The sequence below is a fragment of the Ahaetulla prasina genome, chromosome 8 (genome assembly GCF_028640845.1).
Source record: "Ahaetulla prasina isolate Xishuangbanna chromosome 8, ASM2864084v1, whole genome shotgun sequence".
NCBI classification, from domain to species: Eukaryota; Metazoa; Chordata; class Lepidosauria; order Squamata; family Colubridae; genus Ahaetulla; species Ahaetulla prasina.
The window spans coordinates 77164917-77192064 of NC_080546.1; the positions used below are offsets into that span (position 1 = coordinate 77164917).

At 38.0% G+C, this 27148-nt stretch overlaps 1 protein-coding gene across 1 annotated transcript in view; it reads left to right on the top strand.

Moving 5' to 3' along the window:
• The window catches only part of LOC131203228 (bifunctional heparan sulfate N-deacetylase/N-sulfotransferase 3-like), a 96569-nt gene that overhangs the window by 34711 nt on the left and 34710 nt on the right, over window positions 1-27148 (top strand). The window contains exons 3-7 of the mRNA XM_058193216.1: window positions 4308-4395; window positions 10758-10912; window positions 13347-13439; window positions 15503-15688; window positions 19623-19751. Coding sequence (XP_058049199.1) covers window positions 4308-4395; window positions 10758-10912; window positions 13347-13439; window positions 15503-15688; window positions 19623-19751 — 651 coding nt within the window. The remainder of the gene's footprint in view (window positions 1-4307; window positions 4396-10757; window positions 10913-13346; window positions 13440-15502; window positions 15689-19622; window positions 19752-27148) is intronic.

Consider the following 27148-nt stretch of genomic DNA (forward strand, 5'->3'; position numbering starts at 1 on the left):
AGCTGGAACAAGTAACAGGAGCTCACCCCATTACGCGACACTAGGGATTCGAACTGCTGAACTGACGACTTTTCGATTGACAAGCTCAGCGTCTTAGCCACTGAGCCACCACGTCTCTGCCTTTAGAATGGGATCACCCAAAATTGTGAGGCTTGCTGGTTGTTCTCCCAGCTTTGGGGTGAGATGTATGGAGTCCCTTCACTCTCTGTGTCCTATTATTGTTTCTTATTTGTATACCGCACCCAAGTGCTATCTTGTTTTTAGCTTGTAATGCTTTTTAATGTTGTTATTTGTGAAGTCAAGGGCTGTCCAAGTTAAATTGAATTAAATACATTCTCTCTATATATGTACATATGTATGCACATGCGCGTCCATGTTTACTCTTGATGTTTGCCTGGACAACTCTCTGCAGCTTTCTTGGCAAACTTTCTGGAAAGTGGTTTGCTATTGCCTGCTTCCTAGGGCTGAGAGGAGGCATCCGGCCTGAGATCACTCAGTTAACTTTGTGCCTAATGCAGGATTAGAACTCAAAGTCTCTCAGTTTTTAGCTTCGGGCTTTAACCACTATACAGAACTGTATAGTTTTAACCACTATACAAAACTGGGGCTGTTGCAATAATCATAAGTGTGAACATTTGTCATAAGTCACTTTTTTCAGTGTCATTGTAACTTCGAATGGTCACTAAATGAATTGTTGTAAGTCGAAGACTACCTGCATAAAGCATCTCAAAAAGTTACGTTGAATATTCCAAAGCATTTAGAAATGAAATTTCTCCTCTCCATCCCTCTTTCTCTGCCCCCACATGAAAGCATTCCCATTCTGAGACAGTCACAGAGAAACGGTGAAATAATCCCTGCCATCTGCTGTTCTATATTTTTCATAAGTTTTAACATTCTGATTTTAGAATCTAAATGACAAGTAAAATGTCAAGTCATCCAGAAAATAATCAGAGCCATAACAACCTGTTAACTAAGCTTGTCTATTGAGAATATCGTTTCTAAGGCACCAGTATCCCCTATTTTGAAGATACTACTGTATGCTGCTTTCTACTTACTTGTACAAATTAAGAATCAATTGATAAAGATTTTCACAGCTTTAAAATCATGCACTGAAATCTGAAAGGACATGGTGACTCAGTGGCTGAGATGCTGTGCTTGTCGATCGAAAGGTCAGCAGTTCAGCAGTTCGAATCCCGAGTGCCGCGTAACGGGATGAGCTCCCATTACTTGTCCCAATTTCTGCCAATTTAGCAGTTTGAAAGCGCCTAAAAAATACAAGTAGAAAAATAGGGACCACCTTTGGTGGGAAGGTAACAGCATTCCGTGTGCCTTTGGCATTTAGTCATGCCGGCTACATGACTACGGAGAGTTGTGAATAATTAGCACATATGTGCAATATGTGCACATATTATAATCTGAAAGTTTTCTTTATCTTTAAAAAAAATTCTTGAGTATTTGGCAAAGTTACTAATTGTAAGAGAAAAGTAAGTTTGACATAGCATCAGAAACTTGTTTATGTTTTTGGTTTGAGCTCCAAGCTTGGCAATTTGGTTGCAAATGTTTCATCACCATTCGAGAAGACATCGTCAGTGCCCTTTGGATTGTGCTTGTCTGGCCTTTAAATACCTTTCTAAATCCTGGTCTGGTTTCAGGTTGTGTGATTGGCTGGCTGTAGTTGCTGAGTCATAGTCCTTGGTTTTAAGTACCAACTCTGTGATGTAAACTAGTGTTGTTGTTCAGATGTCTTCTGATGATGTCATGGTCTGGTTTTGGGTTGATTTGATTGGCTGTGTGTGATGATATGGTCCAATGTCTTGTGATCTGTCGAGTTATAACTTTGTTTGCAGCATGGCTGATCATTGGTCTTTAAGTGCTGCCTTCAGGATCTGAAACCAGACCAGGACAAGCACAACTCAAAGGGTACTGAAGATGTCTTCTCGAATGGGGACGAAACGTTTGCAACCAAATCGCCAACAACATAACTACCAAGCTGAACTACTAATATTCAAAAACATTTCAAGAAACTTGTGTATTGTGAAAATTAATAGCTTTCTAACTAGTGTCTTGCACTTCATTAGGAGTTCAAGTTATAGGTCAGTCAAATACTGATTGGTAACTGCAGTAGTGGCCAAAATTGTGGAAACCTTTTGGGAAAACTGTATTTTCTAAAGCTAGCTAATAACACCATTTTTTTTGAGTAGTGCCATAAAATTATATATCAATGGAAAGATGTAAAGAAGAATGTAATGCAATAACTTTTATGAAGGATTTGATTGTTTCCTGATTGCTTATTTGTAGCCTATGACTATCATTAAGTGTTGTATCATTAAGTGTTAAATTTGTACCCTATGACCATCATTAAGTGTTGTACCTTGATGAAGGTATCTTTTCTTTTATGTACACTGAGAGCATATGCACCAAGACAAATTCCTTGTGTGTCCAATCACACTTTCTATTCTATTCTATTCTATTCTATTCTATTCTATTCGAATAGCCGTTATGGTATAAAGAAAAAAAGTGAAACACGTAGAAAAAACGAGATATACAAAAATTATCACCATAGAAAAAATGAGATATATAAAAATTATCATGTCAGTTAATACTTAGTTGGGTAACTTTTAGCATGAATTATGGCTTTACAATGTCTTCCCATGGAGTGAACCAAATCTTTTAGTTCTGCAGCTGTTATAATGCAAAACCAAGATTGAATGATTTCTTCTATTAACCGGGTTTTATTGCTGGGTCGCTTCTGACTAAGAAGTTTCTTTAGTCGGCTCCATAGATTTTCAATTGGGTTAAGGTCTGGGCTATTCCCAGGCCATTCCAGCAGTGGAATAGGATTATCCTGAAACTCCAAAAAGAAGTGGTGTTATTAGCCATCAAAACTCAAAAATACACTTTTCCCGAAAGGTTTCCACAATTTGGGCCACTACTGTAGAGGCTTAGCATCAAGTACCTATATAGTCTTCAGAGTCAGTAATAAAATTCAACTTCCTATTTCTGGTTCAGCCATGGTCATTAGTTAGAGCACTGGACATGTTACAGGGATAAGATGGTCGGTATGGTATATGCAGCCAATGTGATTTCCCAGCCCAGAAAATGGGAAAATTCCATACAATCAGCATAAGTCTATGCATTTTAATAACTGATTGATTATTGCGGGATTTGCCTCTGGTACTTTATATGAAGCAGAAATGTTCCCAAGGTAATTAGACTTTTCCTAAAGTTATTAGACAAATCCTAGAGAAGCCATTGCAAACAGAGGCCGATTTTGTTACTTCTTATTTATCAGGCGAGACATTCAGGGAGTTTTGAAGTGCCATTCCAAGAATAAAACTTGCTACATTTTTTCTTCTTCTTCAATTTCATATTTGATTTACACTTGGCTTTGTTTTTAAACACACAAACCCTTATTTATAGTTGGAAAAATAAAATTAAACTAATGCCAACATTTAATTTTGTAATATCTGAAAGTATTGGATCACTTAAAAAAATTATAGAGTTTGGAACGGGGTGGACTTCAAAATTTTTAGCAAGGGGTTCTCTGCCCAGTTGTTGGGTGTGTGTGGCCATGGTGGATGTGGCTTAGTCAGCCTGCTACATCATGGTGGGAGGGCTTTTTTGCCCTCCCCAGGCTCCAGAGTTTTTTCTCGAGCCTTCGGGAGGGCAAAAATGGTCTCCCCTGGCTCCAGAGGCCCTCTGGAGGCTGGAAACGGGCCCATTTTTTCCCCTCCCCGAGCCTCCACATGCGCCTTGCACTTATTTGCATCCAAAACTGGCCGCATGGGGACTCCTGGGAGGAGGGCGGGGTGGGTGGGGCCAGCCAGGAGTGGGATTTGGGAGTTCTCCGAACTGCACAGAATTTTAGCTAGAGGTTCTCCCAAACCCCTGCGAACCCCCAACAGCCCACCTCCTGGTTTGGCAGTTACAATTTATGTAGGGTCTGTGTCTTTCTGTCTAAGTAGAACTTGGTATCTTGTCTACCAATCTCCGATCTTTCTTCATTGCTACCTAATTTTGACTAAAACTCTTCAGAGTGTTCCTCAGAAAGAAATGTCATCAGAGATCCAGCTTAATTTTTTAATACTTTGTTAATGTCTGTTGATAATGGTAGTCTACAAGAAAAATCAAACTAAAAAAAAAAAATAGAATATCTGAATTGTTGATGTTCAATCAGATGTGGAGGTTAGGAAGTTTTTTGGAAGATGCTTTGAAGGTAAGCAGTTTGATTCTATTACACAGCCCTAAAAAAGCATGACCTGCATTTAATATGTATCTAATACATTTTAATTTCTATTTTATTTCAGGCTCTGCTGGATACTCAGAACCTTTTGAGAGCTCAAATTACAAATTTTACTTTCAACCTGGGATTTTCAGGGAAATTTTACCACACAGGTAAAAAAAATAAAAATTGTGAAATTATTCTCCGTTTGTGCTCTGCAGATAATTGGAATTCGTTTTGGGCGGATTTACTTTATTCTATTAAACAAAATGAAAGAAAGAACTTTTGGGAGTATGAAAAAAAATGAAAAATTCCTTCAGCAGAATAAAACTAAAAAAGAATTAACAAACTCTTCCATATGTTCAATGTTGTACTTAGCTGTGGGACTGTTGTATTATCCATAGGAATATCATAATTTTAACATTCTGGCAGTATAGCCATAATAACATGGTATCTCATGGACCATGTTTAAGCAGTTTGTGTGGATAGTAATAGTGTAGTTAGTTAAACAATTGTTCTGGGGGCAAAAAAAGAAATATACTTGACAACTGAGATTTTTAATTCAGGATTTAATAACCTGATTTAATAACCTGATACCCTGCAGATGTGTAGACTTACCAATACATATCAGCCATGCTGAAGAATATTTTGAGGAATTAACCTAACATATCTGCAGGGTATAAAGCTGGGACAAGCTGTCTTATATTGAAAAATTGACCCAATATGTACACTTAGAAGGTCTCGTAGAAATTCTGTTCCCTGATTTGTTTCATAAAACTTAGTTCAATAAAAACACAAGCTGTACAAAGAATTGATGAAACGGTACAATGATGACTTGTTTTATTCTGGAATCCAAATAAAATATATGAATAACATTGTGAGATATAAGACCCAAATATTTTAATTCTCACAATTCATAAACAAGTCTGGTTCACAACATCAAAGGTTTATTGGAGATAAAATGAAGAAAAATAAAAAGCGGTTGCAAGCGCAGCCTCTTAGACCCTTCCCAAATGGATTGAGTTCAAAGAGCGCAAAAAGCAGTTTTCAAGCTACACATTTAATACTCCTACACAATGCACGCCTCGCCTAAGAAGCTCTCCCAACTCCCCTTTATTCTCCTAAGTCATTCTCCAAGTTGTTTTACACTTTAAAGGGTCATCTTGACATTTCCTGCCTAACTAACTATTTTATCATGTTTACTTTTAATTTTCACTTTGAGCGGATGTTCCTTTCTTACTGATAGTGGTCTTGCCCAAGGCGTAGGTTCCCGTCTTCCAAGAAAGATTTTTAGCAAGTCATCACGTACTGTTTCACTGAATACAATTTGTGGTCATTTTACGACAGTAGAACATCATAACTTTTTAATACATTACACTTTATAAAAGTGTAAATTATTATTTATTTCCTTCAACGTCATTGTCTACCACTATTATAAATAATAAAAGTATTGCTGTTGTTGTTCAGTTGCCAAGTTGTGTCCAATACATCACCCATAGCGTAGCAGGCTCTCCTGTCTTCCCCTGCCTCCAGAATTTGCCTAAATTCATGTTCACTGCAATGATGACACTATATAACAGTGATGGCTAAAAATTCTGACTGGCCCTTCTCCCATCTATTCTCTGCCTCCCGAGTCCCAGCTGATCGGGAGGAAATGGGGATTTTGCAGTAACCTTCCCCTGGAGTGGGGTGGGAATGGAGATTTTACAGTATCCTTCCCCTGCCACGCCCATCATCCACATCCACCAAGCCATGCCATGCCCACCAAGCCACACCCACAGAACCGGTAGTAAAAAAATTTGAAACCCACCACCGTTTCAGTCCTAATAAGTAATTAATGAATAGGACAGTCACCCATTAAGGTTTAAGAATACAGCAAATACTTATAGATGAGGCACATTGTGATTTACTCTGAGGTGTCATTTCAACTTGTAAATTAAACTTTGTACCTCAAGATAATCTTAGCCCATTCACCTCTCGAAAACAGAGCTAAACGGCCTTTTCAGAAGCTGTTTTACATATGCACTCCAATATCTCTTTTTGACCGGAAGCATTGTATTAAGTTTGGGAAAAGGGATGGTAGTTTAAAAAAAGTTTTCTTGAAGGAAAGTATTTATAAGAAAAAATGTATAGTTCTGTCAGACTCCCCTGTCTTCCCCTGTCTCCAGAGTTTGCCTAAATTCATTTTAACTGCAATGATTAAAATAATCATAAAATAATCATAAAATAATAATTATGATGATGATGATGATGATGATGACACTATATAACAGTGATGGCTAACCTTTTCATTACTGCAAGCTGAAAGTGTGCACGCACACCCATAATGCAGGACCACATGTGCCCCTGCGCTCCACCTTCCCCCCTGCAACCCCCCACATGCGCCCTGCCCTGCACATGTGCGCACGACCCCTGCGCATGCACACGACCTCCCTGTGCGCCCCCTGCCCCCCGCGCATGTCTCCCGCATGTCCTCCATGCATGCATGGCAGAGACCCAAAAACCAGCTGTCTGGCGGGAGATGCATGCGCATGCACCGTGAAGCTGATCTGGGGTGACAGCTCACATGCCCACAGAAAGGGGTCTGCATGCCACCTGTGGCATGCGTGCCATAGGTTCGCCATCACGGCTGTATAATCATCTCCTGCTCTGCCATCCCTTCTTCCTTTTGCCTTCCATCTTCCCCAACATCAAGGTTTTCTCCAAGGAGTTCTCCCTTCTCATTAGGAGACCAAAGTATTTGAGCTCCAGTATCTGAAAAGTAGTATTAGGTAAAGATAAAGGTTCCCCTCACACATACGTGCTAGTAGTTCCCAACTCTAGAGGGCGGTGCTCATCTCTGTTTCAAAGCCAAAGAGCCAGCACTGTCAGAAGACGTCTCAGTGGTCATGTGGCCAGCATGACTCAACACCAAAGGTGCACGGAACACTGTTACCTTCCTACCGAAGGTAGTCCCTATTTTTCTACTTGCATGTTTTACGTGCTTTTGAACTGCTAGGTTGGCAGAAGCTGGGACAAGTAACGGGAGCTCACCCCATTACGCAGCACTAGGGATTCAAACCGAAAAGTAGTATTACTAATACATAATTCTTCCAGTCCTGTCCTGCTGGCAATTAAAAGCAGATGTTTATGATGAGAAGTTCATAAAGGACTTAATTAATTTACATCATATATAGAACACAGATAATATTTCAGCCTCTTAGGGACTTCTGAAATTGTTGTACATGTACACAATTATCTCAGAACGTATCTCTTTAAGTTGCCTCATCCTTGAAGTGGCCATATTGTTCTTTGAGAGAGTCATTGGTTTTAATGAACACTAAAACATAATGATCCCAGGCAGACAGTTTGCCCGTCTGAACTGCTATTTTCTTTCTGAACAGCCAATAAAGAGACTGGGAATAGACAGTATTTGAGAAATGTAAAATGATGTGTGTTGAAAGCTGTAGAAAATTGATGCATGTGATTTCAATGTTCTGCACAAACTTTCAGTCCTATTTAAACAATAAGTAATTAATGAATAGGACAGAGTCACCCATTAAGGTTTAAGAATACAGCAAATACTTATAGATGAGGCACATTGTGATTTACTCTGAGTGTCATTTCAACTTGTAAATTAAACTTTGTACCTCAAGATAATCTTAACCCATTCACCTCTTGAAAACAGAGCTAAACGGCCTTTTCAGAAGCTGTTTTACATATGCGCTCCAATATCTCTTTTTGACCGGAAGCATTGTATTAAGTTTGGGGAAAGGGATAATAGTTTAAAAAAAGGTGTCTTGAAGGAAAGTATTTATAAGAAAAAATGTATAGTTCTACGTAGTCATTGATGTGTATATTGCAGACTTTTTATATTTACTTAATAAGGCTAAAGTCAGACTTTTGTATTAAAAATATAAAACTTTGCCCATTATACTGTGACAGTAGTAAACTTTGTTTTATTTATATAAATACTTTGTGAAATTATATATAATCAATATATTCTTAACATATATAACAAGCACTGTTGAATATGAATTTTAGCAAGCTTTCTAAGTTAGGCGGCTTTCTGTTACAATTCTGACTATTGTGCTTACATAGTAATCTCAAAACAGAACAGAATAACAGAGTTGGAAGGGACCTTGGAGGTCTTCTAGTCCATCCCCCTGCTTAGACAGGAAACCCTACACCACTTCAGACAAATGGTTATCCAACATTTTCTTAAAAACTTCCAATGTTGGAGCATTCACAACTTCTGGAGGCAAGTTGATCCACTGATCAATTGTTCTAACTGTCTGGAAATTTCTCCTTAGTTCTAAGTTGGAAATTTCTCCTTAGTTCTAATCTGTAGACCTCAAGAGAAGTAAAATAGATTTGTAGTAAGAATGTAATATTAAGTGTAAATATAAATCATATCAAGTTTACCCAGGAGATGGACATGTAAATTAGCAGAACAATTTGCTTCAGCAAAATATTCACTTTCAGTTGTCGTTATAATTAGTCTTTACAGTTCACTTCAGTTTATTCAAGTCATAGAGCACTACAATCAGAGTGTTCTGTGAACACACAAAGACACACACACACACACAGAGAGAGAGAGAGAGAGAGAGAGAGAGAGAGAGAGAGAGAGAGAGAGAGACTATCTTAGATGATAAACAAAATAAAATTTAAGGGAAAGTTAAAACACATTTAAAAATATATGAGGTCCAGGATACAGTCAATATGTTAAATTATAATGTAGACACTTTCAATTGTGACACACCATAGAGATGCTTGCAAATTATACCTTTCAGTGGTCAACTAAGCACACCTACTGCTTTAATATGCAAATGTTGTTGTTGTTAGTTGCGAAGTCATGTCTGACCCATCTCGACCACATGGACAGCGTTCCTCCAGGCCTTCCTGTCCTCTACCATCCTCTGGAGTACATTTAAGCTCATGCCAACTGTTTCAGTGATTCTATCCAGCCACCTCATTCTCTGTTGTCCCTTTCTTCTTTTGCCCTCAATCTTTCCCAGCATTAGGCTCTTTTCCAGTGAATCCTTCCTTCTCATTAAATGGCCAGAGGATTTGAGTTTCATCTTCAGGATCTGGCCTTCTAAAGAGCAGTCAGGATTGGTCTCCTCTAGGACTAACCGGTTTGCTCACCTTGCAGTCCAAGAGACTCACAGAAGTCTTCTCCAGCACCAGAGTTCAAAGGCCTCAATTCTTTGGCGCTCAGCCTTGCAAATATTAAATATGCATATTTAAATCAACTATAGCCTTTGTTTTATTGCAGCCTTCTTTTTAAATTGTATATTTATCATTCAGTGGCTTATGGTTCTTCCCTAATTCTTAACTACTTCTGAGCAGTTATTCTAGGAAAGATGTCTATCACTATAATAGGAATCCAGTCATAGGAATGTCTAATACAATCATAGACCAGAAAATAATCAGAATATCTGTTATTAAATTAAAAAATACAATTATAGTAATATAATATGATAATCAGCATAAATGTAAAATATCCTCCACTAGATGTTATTTGATATATTATTTAGAATAGAATAGAATAGAATTTTATTGGCCAAGTGTGATTGGACACACAAGGAATTTGTCTTGGTGCATATGCTCTCAGTGTACATAAAAGAAAAGATACGTTCATCAAGGTACAACATTTACAACACAATTGATGATCAATATATCAATATAAATCATAAGGATTGCCAGCAACAAGTTATAGTCATACAGTCATAAGTGGAAAGAGATTGGTGATGGGAACTATGAAACGATTAATAGTAGTGCAGATTCAGTAAACAGTCTGACAGTGTTGAGGGAATTATTTGTTTAGCAGAGTGATGGCCTTCGGGAAAAAACTGTTCTTGTGTCTAGTTGTTCTGGTGTGCAGTGCTCTATAGCGTCGTTTTGAGGGTAGGAGTTGAAACAGTTTATGTCCAGGATGCGAGGGATCTGCAAATATTTTCACGGCCCTCTTCTTGATTCGTGCAGTATACAGGTCCTCAATGGAAGGCAAGTTGGTAGCAATTATTTTTTCTGCAGTTCTAATTATCCTCTGAAGTCTGTGTTTTTCTTGTTGGGTTGCAGAACCGAACCAGACAGTTATAGAGGTGCAAATGACAGACTCAATAATTCCTCTGTAGAATAATTAAATATATTATTTAATGTCTTATTCACTGAACACACAGTTTGACTCTAATGTAGGTCAATGAAACTGCTAGTGTTCCAGCTCAAAATATACTAGCATTCTGTTATGACTGTAATTAATGTGGGTTATTTTCAAATCATACTTGTCCTAATCAAGATCAGGCTGCAAACTGCAGTACAAACCTAATGTATATTCAGGTGACTCACTGTTACTTTAAACTGTGCCTTGAGTAACATGTTGCATTCTGTCTTAGATACTTGATTGCTTATGAATTGTTGCTATAAATTTGAAATTGGTTTCATCTTCCTGCTGTAATTTGTTGCAGTTTAAATGTTCATCATGCTTCTAATAATTGTGACAAAGTTATTTCAAAAATGGGAATATTATTTAATAAATGATTTATTCCTCCAGGCACTGTAGAAGAAGATGAAGGAGATGACCTGTTACTGGGCTCTGTTGACGAATTTTGGTGGTTTCCTCATATGTGGAGTCACATGCAACCTCATCTGTTCCATAATGAATCTTCACTAGTGGAGCAAATGATTCTCAACAAAAAATTTGCCTTAGTGAGTAAAATTCATGCATCATTGGCTTATAGTAGAAATGATATGTAACTGATACAGAGTACAGAGTGCTTAAATTAAGCATTCCCTCTTAAAAGTCTAGACTGTCTTGAAATACAACTTTAATTAGTTTAACAGGATTTTCAACTCCAGCCTAGTTATTCTGCCACTGGTTGAAATAACAAAATTACAGAGCAGTGACATTTATATTACAGAGTAGCTGTGTACCTAACATTTAGCTGTCCATGACTACGGTTTATTGAAATAATTGTCCATACAAATGCATGCCCACCACACTGCTTCCTTTTGAAGTAAGCAGAACTATGCATCGTACTGAAACAGAATGACAAAATAAATTAAATGCATAATATAAGAGACAAGAAAAAGGAAATTTAACTGATCCCTAGAATACCCCAGCACCATTCATTAAACCACTTTCTATTTTTCTTGTTTCTACCACATTCTTATACCATTTCATAAATTGCCTTTAAACTTCTCACTTCTCCCTTTTTGAGGAACTTCTTGCTCCTACAAGTTTCTCACCGGTTACAATTTTCTTAGTCTTCCCTTTCCTCTTGATCCATTCAGTCTTCTCTCACCTATTTGTACTGTGATTCAGTATTCATTCTCATTCTGTATTATCCAAAGTCCCACAAAATGCTTCTTTCATATTGATCACTTAGTTTATATTTAATCTACATTCAGTTCCTCAACCACTTAGAGGTGATACCTGACTCTGTGGTCTCTTCTCAAAATCCCCAAAGCTTTAACCAAAAACTGTCTACTATTGACCTCACCCCATTCCTAAGAGGTCTGTAAGGGGCGTGCATAAGAGCACAAATGTGCCTACCGTTCCTGTCCTATTGTTTCCTTTCATTATATCCAATTAATATAGTTATTACATACTTATGCTTATATATATGCTTATATATTATATAGTTACTTTCATGCTTATGCTTATATATGCTGTTGTGACAAAATAAATAAATAAATAAATAAATAAATAAATAAATAAATAAATAAATAAATAAATAAATAATAACAAAGTGAACAACGGTACTCTCCTACACATAATCGTTTAAACTTACTTTGAGTAACTTTCCTCACATTATCCACACTGATTTCTCCATCCATTATCTTTTGTTTAGTAATTATTCTCCCAAGATAGATGGGCTCATATAGTGATATAGATTATAGTTGGTATAATTTTTCATCATGTTTAAACAACTTGTAATTATGACCACATTTTCCCTGTCAAACACAACTTCCTGAGTTCTTAATACATTAATTTTCAAGTCCATATGCCTTATTGCATCAGGCAATCTGTCTAACATTCGCAACAAATCATTCAGTTCCTCAGCCAAGAACAAGGCATTTGCCTGTGTACGAAAATACATGCATATTCGAAACCACACCTCTGCGATCACAAAAATGATTCCTTAGATATGTTCCATACACATAGTTGGATGAAACAGTTGGTTCAATTTTGTCCCACACAACTTGGATTGTGGATTCTGATGCTAAAGAGTCAGCTTCAGGTGCACGGTATGGATGACACTCCAGAGAATCAACAAATAATCACTTTGATTGAGGCTGACCCATCTCAGTTCTGCAAAGCAGCCCAGTGCATCTCACACCCTTTAAAAAAAAAAAAGTAGCCTTCATTATTGTTCATAATTAGTTCCTATCCAGGGGTTGCCTTATAGTAAGCTAATTCCCTATGGTACATCTCTCTTGGGGACAACCATTCTAGAACCCAGTGGTGAAATCCAATTATTTTTACTACCAGTTCTGTGGGCGTGGCTTGGTGGGAGTGATGTGACTTGGTGTGCGTGGCTTGGTGGGCGTGACAAGGGAAGAATACTGCAAAGTCCCCATTCGCTCCCCACTCCTGGGGAAAGGATATTGTGAAATTTCCATTCCCACCCCACTCTAGGGCCAGCCAGAGGTAGCATTTGCCAGTTCTCCGAACTACCCAAAATTTCTGCTACCGGTTCTCCAGAACCTGTCAGAACCCGCTGGATTTCACCCCTGCTAGAACCTTTGTAGTTATGGGATTCAACTGGTGTAACAATCGGTTTGCTGAGTGTGCACTTTGCCCTTTATCCTACTCTATGAATCCACAAATATGAAGTAAACTGTCCTACTCACACTATCATAGTCGGAGCAAAAGTATGTATGTTCTCTGTCCTACCTAAAGGCTTCCAAAATTTTATTTATTTTCATCTTGTATTCTTCCAGTTAGTATTTCCCACACAGGCTAGGCAGGGGAAACAATAATGGTATTGCTTGAATCATCACACAGATGCAGGCTTCTTGCTATTAAACAAATCAACAGACTGTATTTTTCTTGTTTTCATTTCCAAATCCACAATGTACCTGTGTTATTTTCTGGTGGTCTGTCATTCAAATACTGGACATGTCTGATCTCGGATAGTTTCTCCAGATTTATGCCAAGCAGTTAGGTGCTACCACCTACTCAAAGATCATTCTATACTCAAAACAAGGAAAGTACTTGTTTTCATATCCTGTAAGTATAAATGACAGTCATTTTCACTGTGCAAAGAGTACAGATAGCTTTATGCATTGTTATTGAATGCAGCCACTTTGCAATAACTGAGAACATTCAAACCAAAGTTCTGATTTTTAGAAAGTATGCTTGATTGATAGATTGATTATATTTTTAATTATACCTGAAAATTGAAATATCCATTTTGTAAACATACGTATCCTAATTTTTAAAAAAATCGGAATAGTTGCAGCCAAGTGCTATGTAGATGCTCCTATCTTTCAATTTATTTCCGCACCAAGACATACCCAAAATTTCAATAATTATACAAAGAAGTCAGATGGAGAACCAATGGAGAGGAGTGCCACTAATATGAACAGTGAGAATGATGTAGAAATACAGTTCCACTGTGTCCATTATAAATGACTTCCAAACAAGATTTTCTTGCATTAGAGCAAAAATCTTTCAATTTTTCCTAAAAATGCTTTGCCCCCCTGTAGCCAATTTAAAGGTAGTGTTCCCATACAATGCATTATATACACACAAACCACTGGAACCAGGGAGAGGAATTTAAAACATAATTTTAAAAATAAGCCTAGTATTACACTACATTAAGGAAAAGGTAAAGGTTCCCCTCGCACATATATGCTAGTTGTTCCCGACTCTAAGGGGCAGTGCTCATCTCCATTTCAAAGCCAAAGAGCCAGTGCTGTCCGAAGACATCTCCGTGGTCATGTGGCTGGCATGACTAAACGCCAAAGGTGCATGGAACGCTGTTCCCTTCCCATCAAAGGTGGTCCCTATTCTTCTACTTGCATTTTTTACGTGCTTTCGAACTGCTAGGTTGGCAGAAGCTGGGACAAGTAACGGGAGCTCACCCCATTATGCGACACTAGGGATTTGAACCGCTGAACTGCCGACCTTTCAATCGACAAGCTCAACTTCTTAGCCATTGAGCCACCACGTACACTACATTACTTTTGCTATAATTCACCCAAAAATGGGAGTGTAGAAATACAGCTTTATTGTTTATTGCACAACAAGCAATGTCGCTTGAGAAATCATGTATTTCTGTTCATCAAAAGAAGCATTAAGAAGAAATTCTTGGTGCTAATCAGTATATTGTCTGGGCCCTTGTTAGAAATTTAACTTTAAGCAGGCAAAAAGAATATTTAAAATGTCACAGGAATCGCCATATTAAGCTTTAAAGCATACGCTTTACAGTGGGAATGGATTTGCCATTATCAGAGTAACTGAGTGTTCAAACAAGGTTTAAAAATAAACTACTTATTTAAATTAACAAGATGGTCCTGGGAGGGGTTTATTTGCATATTAGCAGATAGATGTTTTGATAGAAAACTTCTATAAATATTATATAATTTCACATTATCACATCAAAAGAGAAATCTGGCTCACATGCTTGTTGAACTGGAGCTAAATTGAGCTAGAGAAAAGAAAATGGAAAGCCTATAAAATATTGTAACATATTCTAGATAAAACAGGAAGTGTACTTATTTTGGAAGGATGCTAGCTAAAATAAAGTCAGGTTGATCTTTGTTGCAGGTTTTGGAATCTTTTATGTTTCCTATTCTGAATATAGTTGAAAACCAAATATCTGCTAATATTATCCATGTGAAACATTAATAATTTTTACATGTTTTTGGATAAAAATTCATGAAAAATTGATTTTAAACAATTTTACATAATATTTATGTAAAGCAAAATGAGCTTTTGCATGTAGGTCTTAAAATTGACCTGGATAATTACCAGTGGTGGGTTTCAAAAATATTTTATTACCAGTTCTGTATGTGTGGGTGTGGCTTGGTGGGTGTGGCAGGGAAAGGATACTGTAAAAACTCCATTTCCTCCTGATCAGTTGGGACTCAGGAGGCAGAGAATAGATGGGGGCGGGGCCAGTCAGAATTTTTACTATCAGTTCTCCGAACTACTCAAAATTTCCATATTGGTTCTCTAGAACTGGTCAGAACCTGCTGAAACCCATCTCTGATAATTACATTATCAGTTCATAAATGTGTAGGAGGATGTGCTCATATATTACATAGGATTTTATTTTGTTGTTTCAGGAACATGGCATTCCAACTGATATGGGATATGCTGTGGCTCCACACCATTCCGGCGTCTATCCTGTTCATGTTCAACTTTATGATGCCTGGAAAAAAGTTTGGAATATCAAAATCACCAGTACAGAAGAATACCCACATTTAAAACCTGCACGGTATAGAAGAGGTTTCATTCACAAAAACATCATGGTAAGCTGTGGGTTTTTTTTTTACCCTGACTTTTCTGATTACTGTGATAGACAAAAAAGTATAAGAAATATACTTACATTATATTATATTCGCTGTATCTGAAGAGCTATTTTTACTTTATTATGTCCTACCACCAGGCTGTAATTTATTTCAAATGTTCTTTATGCACAGGCGGGATTCACTTAGCTTCCCTACCAGTTCATAAATGGAGGATTTGCGCATGCTCAGTAGTCGCGCATTATGTCCGGGTGGGCGGAGCCTCCCGCAGTCACCGCTATCGGTTCGTTTGATCTGGGCAGAACCGGCTGAATCCTACCACTGCCTTCATGTTAAAATGGAATCAAAGATGCTTTGAAATTTTTAAACTTGTCAAAATGCAGCTAGTATTGTTGAAAAGCAGCTAGAGCTGGATGTTCAGCCATCTTTTTTACCTAACCACTGATTCTGAACTCAGTTGAAGAGGCGGATGTTAATTTTAAGGATTATGAGTGGCAACATCTGTCTTAAAACTGCCTGTTTATTGATGGGAAGGCACTTTGAGATCAAATCCAGATACCTTTCTTAAGTATTTCATTGCTATTAGGAATATGTTTGGAAGCTTTAGTGTAAATCTGAGTTATTGAGTTAGGATGTTAAAAGTATGCAAAGTATTGTCAAGCATAGAAAGTTAAAGTAATAGATACATGTAAGGTTTATGTTATATTTCTACATAATATTCATATTTTAAATGAAAAAAAATATCTTCTGTTTCAAAGTCGTTGCATGAACCTATCTTATTTTATGGTAATTATACTAAAGTTGCTGGAATTACTATTTTTTCTAATAAATGTATTTTAATACACTTATGTATTAGTTATGATTATGGACCAAGAATATTTGGATACTAAAGGACAGTTTAACTTTTTCTTTAAATATGTTTCACATATGATACTAGATAATTTCTATAGTCCTGCAAAAAACAATTCTGATTAATTTCATAGATGTCTTTCAAACTATCTCAGATAAATTGCCCTTGACTTTCTATGAGGCTTTGTCTATTTTCTACATGGTATATGTGATTTTATGCAACTTAATCATGTTTCCCCACCTCCAATTACCATTTTCTTGTCTGAAGAATCATAATTGTTTCCCTAATGTTTTTCTTAACAAAATTATTCAAGCTCCTTAATTATTTTTGTTGCTGGATTCTGTATCATTTTCAGTTCTGTTATATTCTTTTTCAAATTATCCCAGATAAGGATATACAGTAGCACAGAATTTCCAGGGGTGTTAAAGGATTGGCAGTTTTATTTTCAGCCCCATTCCTAATTATCCTTACCATGGAATCACGGAATTTCTGGTTTTCACAACAGCCACACACAGGGTCAGCAACTTGGTTGAGCCATCCACTATGGCTTCAAGGTTTTTCCCCTGGTTATTTATAGATCTCATCAGTAAGTATTTGGAGTTTTGTCCCAGTCTGTATCGTTGACACTTAAAATAGGGGTGGGCTGCTGGGGGTTCGCAGGGGTTCGAGAGAACCTCTAGCTAAGATTCTGTGCAGTTTGGAGAACCCCCAAATCCCACTCCTGGCTGGCCCCACCCACCCTGCTCCTCCCAAGAGTCCCCACATGGCCCATTTTGGATGCAGGTAAGTGGAGGGCATGTGCAGAGGCTCGGGGAAAGTGAAAAATGGAAAAAGGGCTGTTTCTAGCCTTCAGAGGGCCTCCAGAGCCTGGGAGGCCGTTTTTACCCTCCTGGAGGCTCAAGAAAAGCCTCCGGAGCCCAGGGAGGCCAACTAGCCATGCCCACCCTGGCCACACCCACCTAGCAACCGGGCAGAGAATCCCTTGCTAAAATTTTTGCTGTGTAAAGTTTTTTATTTTTAAAACACATTAAAATGAAAGACAAAACATACAACATTTATATAGATATTACTGTTTATCAGCTATTCAAGACAGTTCTTTCCTATTATTTACACTTATTTATTTATTTATTTATTTATTTATTTATTTATTTATTTATTTATTTATTTTATTGGATTTATATATCTTAGTTTTATCTTAGTCTACTTTTGTTTATCTACCGTTCCTATTTTCTAACCATTCATACCATTTGCTCCAGACTTTATAATATTCTGTGTCCTCTTTCTCTTTAATTTCTTTTGTAAGTTTGTCCATCTCTGCACATTCTAATATTTTTTTAATTAGTTCTTCCTCTGCTAAAATTTTTGAAGCCCACTTCAGACTTAAATGATCTTCACTTGTTTTCCCAAGTGAAGAGATTCTTGTGAAACATGTTTTACCATCCTGAACAGTATCTACAAATGTAGCTTGCTCCCTATTTAATCCTAAATTAATGTTAAAACTACCAGTCCCAGTCCAGAAGCCTGGGAATCAATATTTTCTTCTATGAACAAAATTGCTGATTTAGTCTTACTTACTTTGATGTTGTTTCTTCCTACCCAATTAGTTATCCAGGTTTTTTTTTATAATCTTCCATTTTATTTGTTTGCTATTACGTTTATATGCTACCTTTCTATTGATATATATTGATATTTTTATATTATATTTTATATAATATAAAATGTAATAAACGCAGCATAATTTGTTTTTAAAAAGCTTCATGAAAAAGGTACATTTTAAAAAATACATTTTATTTCTAAATAATTTGAGAGTGGGAAAGAGCCATAGCTTGGAAATCACACAGTAAACGACTTCTTCTCTAATTTTTTGGCAGCAGGGACATTTTCAGGAAAATCTATAAGTATTTTTAACAACTTTTATGAGGAACTTTGTCAAAGGCTTTTAAAAAGCCAGGCACATAAAGTTGAAAGGTCCATATGCCAGCTGACACTGTCAAAGATCTCTTAAAAGTCGAGTTAGTATTTTCTTTGTTGGGATCCATGCTGATTTCCGATCATCATAGCTTATTTCTCTACAGTTTTATTTTTTATCTACAATTGCAACACTTCCAAACAGTTCTAAAGAATTATTTTTTTTAAAAAAAATCACTGGGTACACAGAAAATCTATCATACCTCTTCATGTAGGTCTTCTATAAAAATGTTATATTTCCACTATACATATTGGCGTGCTGTTATGGCAGAATGCAGTGACTTGCTAGGTAGTGAATCGTTCTTTAATAAAGCTGACAGACAATATTATGCTGGTTGGAAGAATCCTTTATTTTAAGTGTTGTTTTACTGACAAGTAGGTGGATTTCTTTTTGAAATGATCATTTATTTGAAAGGTTATTTCTTCCAACTCCAATATCAGGCAAAGAGGTGGGGGGAAAAACGAGAAAGCAACAGCGGTTTTGAAGTTGTCCATCAAGGGTTAATAATTGGAGAGTGCAGACAGACACATCTAAATATAATACTTTGGAATTTATTTTATTTTTATTTAAAAGACTAACAATTATTTTTAAATCTGCATCTATATATTAACCTATATGCATATCTACTGTAAACTATATTTTTGAATGGTGCTTTTCCCCCCCTTTCCCACTCTTTTAATGATATGTATTTTGTGGTCATTCTTCCTGACAAATGTGCTATTTACTTTGTGTAGTCTTGTGTTTTGAAATAAGATTAAAATAATAGTCAAATCTATAAAATATAAAGATTTACAGAGGAGAATTATAAGGGTGAGCTCCCACTACTTGGCTCTCTTCCTGCTCACTTAGCAATTTGAAAGCATGCAAATGCAAGTAGATTAATAGGTACCACTTCAGTGGGAAGATAATAGCTTTCTGTGCACCTTTGGTGTTTAGCCATGCTGGCCACATAATACGGAAAATATCCTTGGCCAGGAAATGGAGATTAACATTGTGCCCTAGATTCGGATATGACTGAACAGGGAAACCTTTACATTTTAAATCTAAAATAAGTGTTGCTTAAGTTAGACAATGCGCTCTTTTTCGTTCTCTTTATTATTATATATAATCTTCTACAGGTTCTTCCTCGACAAACCTGTGGCCTTTTTACTCATACAATTTTCTACAAAGAATATCCTGGTGGTCCAAAAGAACTAAACAAAAGTATACAGGGCGGGGAATTATTTTTCACAGTAGTTCTCAATCCAGTAAGTAATTTAAATTATTTGAACAAAGATAAATGCTGAGCATACCTTAAGAAATATTGACTAATAGCATTGTTTTACTCTTGTTCTTTAATTATATTGATGATGTATTCACTAATACGTGTAAATGTTTTACAAAATGTAATAATTTTGAATAATCTCCATAATTTCTTAATAATTATCCTCACCATTCTTATTACTTGAAGCCAATGATGTTAGCGTGTAACTTTTGGAACAATAAACATGATTGAAACCTACCATCACTCTTCCACAAATTCCAGGTTATAAATAAATTATTTTAATGACATAGAATAACAAATATCAAATAAATAAAGTACAAAATAAAGAGCTGCTGCTTTGTCACTCATACTCTGATTTTTTTTTTCTACTGGAGCTATCAGGCTTAGAATAGTATGAGTTCCTCTGATAGATATAAAGCAAACTACTTTAAAGCAACATATAAGTGTGGGTTCTTTTTATACAAATAGGCCCTGTTTGCATACACATTTTGCTGGATAAAGGGAAAACCAACTGTTCTGGAGGTTTTGAAACTCTAAGGAACAGATCTTAGGTTCAGAGGTGGGCTGCTGGGGGTTCGCAGGGGTTCGGGAGAATCTCTAGCTAAGATTCTGTGCAATTTGGAGAACCCCCCAAATCCCACTCCTGATTGGCCCCGCCCCACCCCTCCCAGGAGTCCCCACACGGCCCGTTTTGGATGCTAGTAAGTGCAGGGCGTGCGTGGAGGCTCAGGGAGGGTGAAAAACAGCCCTTCGGAGCCTGGGGAGGTCATTTTCCCTTTCCCGGAGGCTTGAGGAAAGCCTCCGGAGCTCAGGGAGGGCAAAAACAGCCCCCTGCCGTGGTGTAGGAGGCCAACTAGGCCACGCCCATCATGGCCATGTCCACCTAGCAACCAGGCAGAGAACCCCTTGCTAAAATTTTTGAAGCCCACCCCTGCTTAGGGTCCATTTGGAAGGGAAGGTCAAATGACCCAAACTATGTATGTTTATTTCTTTGTTTGTTTCTTACTTTTACTGAGGAGCTGAAGGGAGTAAATATAGCATTGATTCCTCAGTTGCTTCACAGCAAAAGCCCCGTTTTTGTAAACTCACTGAAATGGTGGTACTAATGAATTTATAACATTTATTAGAAACATTTTAATGATTTGAAACTGGCGAACTACTAAACATTTCTTTTTTATTAAAACATCAAGCTACAAGTGAATGTAATAAGGGAAATATTTTAATGATATTTCTGTTAAATAAGCGACCTGGAATAATTTCATGCATTCAAATCAATATTAGTATATCTCTCTGACTATGCCTTCAATGTTCATATATTATTACAAGACGGTAATAAAATATCCTTTTCATGTCTGCAACAATATATATATATAAAATATAGGTATTCATATAAAATTCAAATTTCTTTTGGTGCATTCAGTTTTCAGCCATTATAGCAACTGCAGGGATCATAAGGTCATGGCCCAGAAGCATTCGGGTATCAACGATATGGCTAATTGCATAATTCTGCTCCAGGGTCATTGAATATTAAGTTTCTAAAAAAAAACTTAATGAAAATAAGAATCCAATTCAGGTAAGCAGGCAGGGAGCAGTGTGGTTTCGTTTTCCAATCCTAATCACCACCGGAATTCCCACGTTAGAAATGTGAGAATTCTGTAGATTTACATTTGTAAATATGTAGATTTGTAGGAACAAATGTAACATTTAGAAATATTAGTTGCTTTTGTAGGTAGTATCTTCTAGTCTGAATGTTTTACCCAGAGGTGGTATTCAGCAGGTTTTGACCAGTTCTGGAGAACCGGTAGCGGAAATTTTGAGTAGTTTGGAGAACCGGTAAATACCACCTCTGACTGGCTCCACCCCCATTTATTTTCTGCCTCCCAAGTCCCAGCTGATTGGGAGGAAATGGGGATTTTGCAGTAATCTTCCCTTTGTGGGGAGGGAATGGAGATTTTGCAGTAACCTTCCCTTGGAGTGGGGAGGGAATGGAGATTTTGCAGTAACCTTCCCTTGGAGTAGGGAGGGAATGGAGATTTTACAGTATCCTTCCCCTGCCATGCCAACTAAACCACACCCACCAAGCCATGCCACATCCACCACGCCACACCCAAAGAACCGGTAGTAAAAAATTTGAATCCCACCGCTGGTTACACCCATTATGAGCTGAAATGAAAAGAATTACTTTTTCAGTATTCATTCTACATAAAATAACTACTGTTGTTATTCACCTTTTATATTTTAAGAATAAATGTATTAGAAGTATTTCGAGGGGGAAAATGGAGCCTAATTTTAGCCACACAGAATTGTATAAAACTTGATCATGAACTTAAATGTCTGTTCCATTAGGAAAAAAGTGGCATTCCAGGACAAAAGAAGTATTCAAAAGAGGTGTCAAGCTTCTTGGGGTTTTTTTTTCAGTATATCCAAATAATACAAAGTATATATTACTATTTGTGAAAATTTCATTTTTCTCAAGCATTATAACTCCCAAATTATTCAGATTAAGGAACCTTAAGGCCTATTGAGAAAACTATTCTTTGCTAACTCTATTTACTGGAAATGGAAGAGCTTTTGTGCTAAAATAGTTCATCTAGCAAATTCCTAATATGTGCACATTTATGTGGAATTGGTTTATGCTCCCCATATTGCTGGCTGATAGCAGCTATAAAATTATTCTGGCAGCAAAGCCCATTGTGTTCATAAAGCATGCAGGCTGTTTAAATTCCATCAGATTATATAAAGGGCATTGGGAGTTCATAACACATCAACTTTTAACACTAGCTATCTCTATGAAAAGTATGATCTGTTGTTGAGAGTGTGGTGGCATATCAGCTTCCTCAATACCTGGAGGAAACTGTCTATCTGGACCCGTTCCAGTCCGGTTTCAGACCCGGATACAGCACCGAGACAGCTTTGGTTGCGTTGGTGGATGACCTCTGGAGGGCCCGGGACAGGGGATGTTCCTCTGTCCTGGTTCTGTTAGATCTCTCGGCGGCTTTTGATACCATCGACCATGGTATCCTGCTGCGGCGGTTGGAGGGATTGGGGGTGGGAGGCACCGTTTATCGGTGGTTCTCCTCCTATCTCTCTGACCATTCGCAGACAGTGTTGGCAGGAGGGCAGAGATCAACCCCAAGGCGCCTCACTTGTGGGGTGCCTCAGGGGTCTGTTCTCTCGCCTCTCCTGTTCAACATCTATATGAAGCCGCTGGGTGAGGTTATCCGTGGTTTTGGGGTGGATTATCATCTGTACGCTGATGATACTCAGCTGTACATTTCCACCCCGAACCACCCCAACGAAGCCGTCGAGGTGATGGGCCGGTGTCTTGAGGCCGTGCGGGTCTGGATGGGGAGGAACAGGCTCAACCCTTCCAAGACAGAGTGGCTTTGGGTTCTGGCGTCCCGGTACAGTCAGCTTACACCATCACTGACTGTTGGGGGGAAAGTACTGACCCCCAGGGGAGAAGTGCGCAACTTAGGCGTTCTCCTGGACGATCGGCTGTCCTTAGAGGAACATTTGACAGCCGTCGCCAGGAGAGCATTTTATCAGGTCCACCTGATCCGCCAGTTGCGCCCCTTTCTTGACCGGGATGCCTTACGCACGGTCACTCATGCCCTCGTCACTTCCCGTCTAGACTATTGCAATGCTCTCTACATGGGGCTCCCCTTGAAGAGCACCAGGAGGCTCCAGCTAGTCCAGAATGCGGCCACGCGGGTGATAGAGGGAGCACCACGTTGCTCCCACATAACACCTATCCTGCGCGGCCTGCACTGGCTGCCGGTGGCCTTCCGGGTGCAATTCAAGGTTTTGGTTACCACCTTTAAAGTGCTCCATGGCTTAGGACCGAGATATCTACGAGACCGCCTTCTGCCGCCGATTGCCTCCCAACGACCTGTGCGCTCCCACAAAGCGGGCCTCCTCAGGGTGCCGTCGATCAAACAATGTAGGTTGGCGACCCCCAGGGGGAGGGCCTTCTCTGTGGCAGCACTGGCCCTGTGGAACAAGCTTCCTCCGGGGTTACGACAACTCCCCGACCTCCGGGCCTTCAAATGTGAACTGAAGACTTTACTATTCCATCAAGCGGGACTAGCCTAAGAAATATTTTAGTGAAATTTTAAAGGGGTTTTAAATCGGTTTTACCATTTTAGTGATTCGGCCATCTAATATTTGGTTTTAATTGTTTTTATATTGTTATTTATTATATTGTTGTATTTTAAACATGGCTGTGAACCGCCCTGAGTCCTGCGGGAGATGGTGCGGTATAGAAGTTTAATTAATAAATAATAATAAATAATCTACCTATGGTAGACCTGACAAAGCAATCAATGCCAGGGGACATATTAATTCACAAAGTGGGAAAAAAAGAAGAGCTTTCCCATTATTGATGCTGTTTAAGGAGTGGGCATGTTAAAAAAAATGTAGGTTTGTTCCACCCTTGATGAAAATTTTCACCTAGATTACCATAGATGTATATTACAGACCACCTTATCCAAACAGAGGAAATTGATCGATTTTTTTGCCAATCAGTTAACTAAGGTGTGCAGGAAACTCACTGTCAGATTGGCCATAACTAAAACCTCTAAATAGAAACAATCCTTGGCTCCATTTCTTGAGAAAGGTATAGTTTTATTAGAGGTCAAGTGTATTGCAGTTTTGCATAGCCAGAACTGAGAATTTTGCACCCAAATGCCTAAATTCTACTTTTCCCTCCCTCAACGGTCCTTTGCTGCCCACCCTACTGTAACCAATTAAGTCCATGAAATATGTTTTCATAAGGATCAAGCCACATACAGCTTGGTATGTGGGTGTGTTCTATATATAGAGATATGTATATATATATATTTATATGTGTGTGTGTGTGTTATAGATATAGATATAGATATAGATATAGATATAGATATAGATATAGATATAGATATAGATATAGATATAGATATGGATCAAACCGGATCGCGCGATCGAGTAGCAATCATAGCCGGTAGTTCGGCAATCTAGTAGCGATGGCAGAGCAAAGTCCACCTGCCCAGGTGTCATTACTTCCTGGTTACCTTCTGCGCATGCACAAGAGGATTTGCGCATGTGCAGGTTTTGCGCATGCGCAGAAGGTCTACACGCACATGTGATGCGCGCGCTCTTCCAAACCGGTAAGGAAGGTAAGTAGATTTCACTCCTGAGATGATAGATAGATAGATAGATAGATAGATATAATAGAATATATATAATAGATAGATAGATGATAGATAGATAGATAGATAGATAGATAGATAGATAGATAGATAGATAGATAGATAGATAGATAGATAGATACTTAATTTTGGGATATCTGAGTAATGAACACTACCTACTATGCTTTACTTTGGACATGACACTTGACAATTTATTTCATATCTTATTACTTCAAGAAATGCTGGTAGAAATGCTGACTACCATTGTGATATTTCTTTCTTTTCAAGTAATTTTGACATCATTCTGCCAGTTATCTGGATCCATTGCTAGAATTCTGTGTCTTAAGCATTTGTCCTCTGCTCTTATTTCTTTCTTTCCAATTCTAGTACATAAGGAACTTAAGAGTGTGAATCTTTTGCACAGCGGAACAGTTGCCATAATAATTTTGTTACATTTATTAGAAATGACAGAAATTATATGGGTCGTTGTGTATTTTGTTGTTCCAGCAATGCTAAAAGTAGTTATCTGTTGATGTGAAAGAACATGTCTAAGGAAGTGACCAGCCTGAAAGCATTGAGGATAATGTCTAGTTTAAGAAATTTACATCCAGAGGCTATCTAGAATCTGTGAAAGCATACTTATGCATCATTTTTTTAAAAAAATATTCCTTTGCTTATGGCCACGATGGTGAACCTGTGGCAGACTTGTCACAGGTGGCACGCAGAGCCCTCTCTGCAGGCACGCCAGCAATCACCCCAGCTCAGCTCCACTATGCATGCATGCGAGCTGGTCTTTGGGTCTCTGCTGCGCATGCACAAGATGCTGTGCCTCATTTTTGGCCTGGAAAACCACCAATCTGGAAGCCAAAACAGGGCACGGGGATGCTGCACAAGCCCCCCCTGTGCCCTTTTTGGGCCTGGAAAGCCTCCTACACCAACTTGGAAGCCAAAATGGGGGGCGGAGGTTGGGGTCACATGTGTGGGGAGCTGGGGTGCATGTGCAGGGAACGCATGCATGCGTGAGTCCGGGGGCCATAAACAGGGAACACATGCGCGGGGCTGGAACGCATGTGTGGCTGGGCACAAGCATTGCATTTTGGGGGTTCAGGCACACACACATTCTTTCGCGAGCATATGATTTGGGCACTCGTCACCAAAAAGTTTAACCATCACTGGTTTATGGCTTCTGAGGGAGATGTTTAATATGGATTACTTGTGCAGCAAATATTTTAAATCAACAGGTACAACAAGAGGGCCGTGAAAATATTTACAGATCCCTCACATCCAGGACATAAACTGTTTCAACTCCTACCCTCAAAACGACGCTATAGAGCACTGCACACCAGAACAACTAGACACAAGAACAGTTTTTCCCCGAATGCCATCACTCTGCTAAACAAATAATTCCATCAACACTGTCAAACTATTTACTGAATCTGCACTACTATTAATCTTCTCATCGTTCCCATCACCAATCTCTTTCCACTTATGACTGTATGACTGTAACTTTGTTGCTGGCAATCCTTATGATTTATATTGATATATTGACCATCAATTGTGTTGTAAATGTTGTACCTTGATGAACGTATATTTTCTTTTATGTACACTGAGAGCATATGCACCAAGACAAATTCCTTGTGTGTCCAATCACACTTGGCCAATAAAAATTCTATTCTATTCTATTCTATATTAAGCAGCTTCCTCAGAATCTATAAGCAAAGGAATATTTTTAAAAGAATGATGCAAAGTATTTTTTCACAGCATAAAAATCATTTCAGTAAGGTTTCAACTTAATAACAAACATTAAATTATCTGAAAAATGAAATGTGAGATCCAGATAATTAGTATTTCCTTTTGTTAAATCTAACTTTTTGAATGCTGTATGTTCATCAAGCATTTGGGTTTACATAATTATATAATATTTCTGACCTACTTAGTTTTTATTATTTTTATTTATTTATTTATTTATTTATTTTGTCAAACACATACTAAACAGTATATATAAGTATAAGCATGAAATAAACACACAAATTGAATACAACCAAAGGGAACATTAGGACAGGAACAGTAGGCACGCTGGTGCTCTTATGCACGCCCCTTACAAACCTCTTAGGAATGGGGTGAGGTCAACAGTAGACAGTCTTAGATTAAAGTTTTGGGGATTTTGGGATAAGACCACGGAGTCAGGCATTCCAGGAAATTAATAACTCTGTTA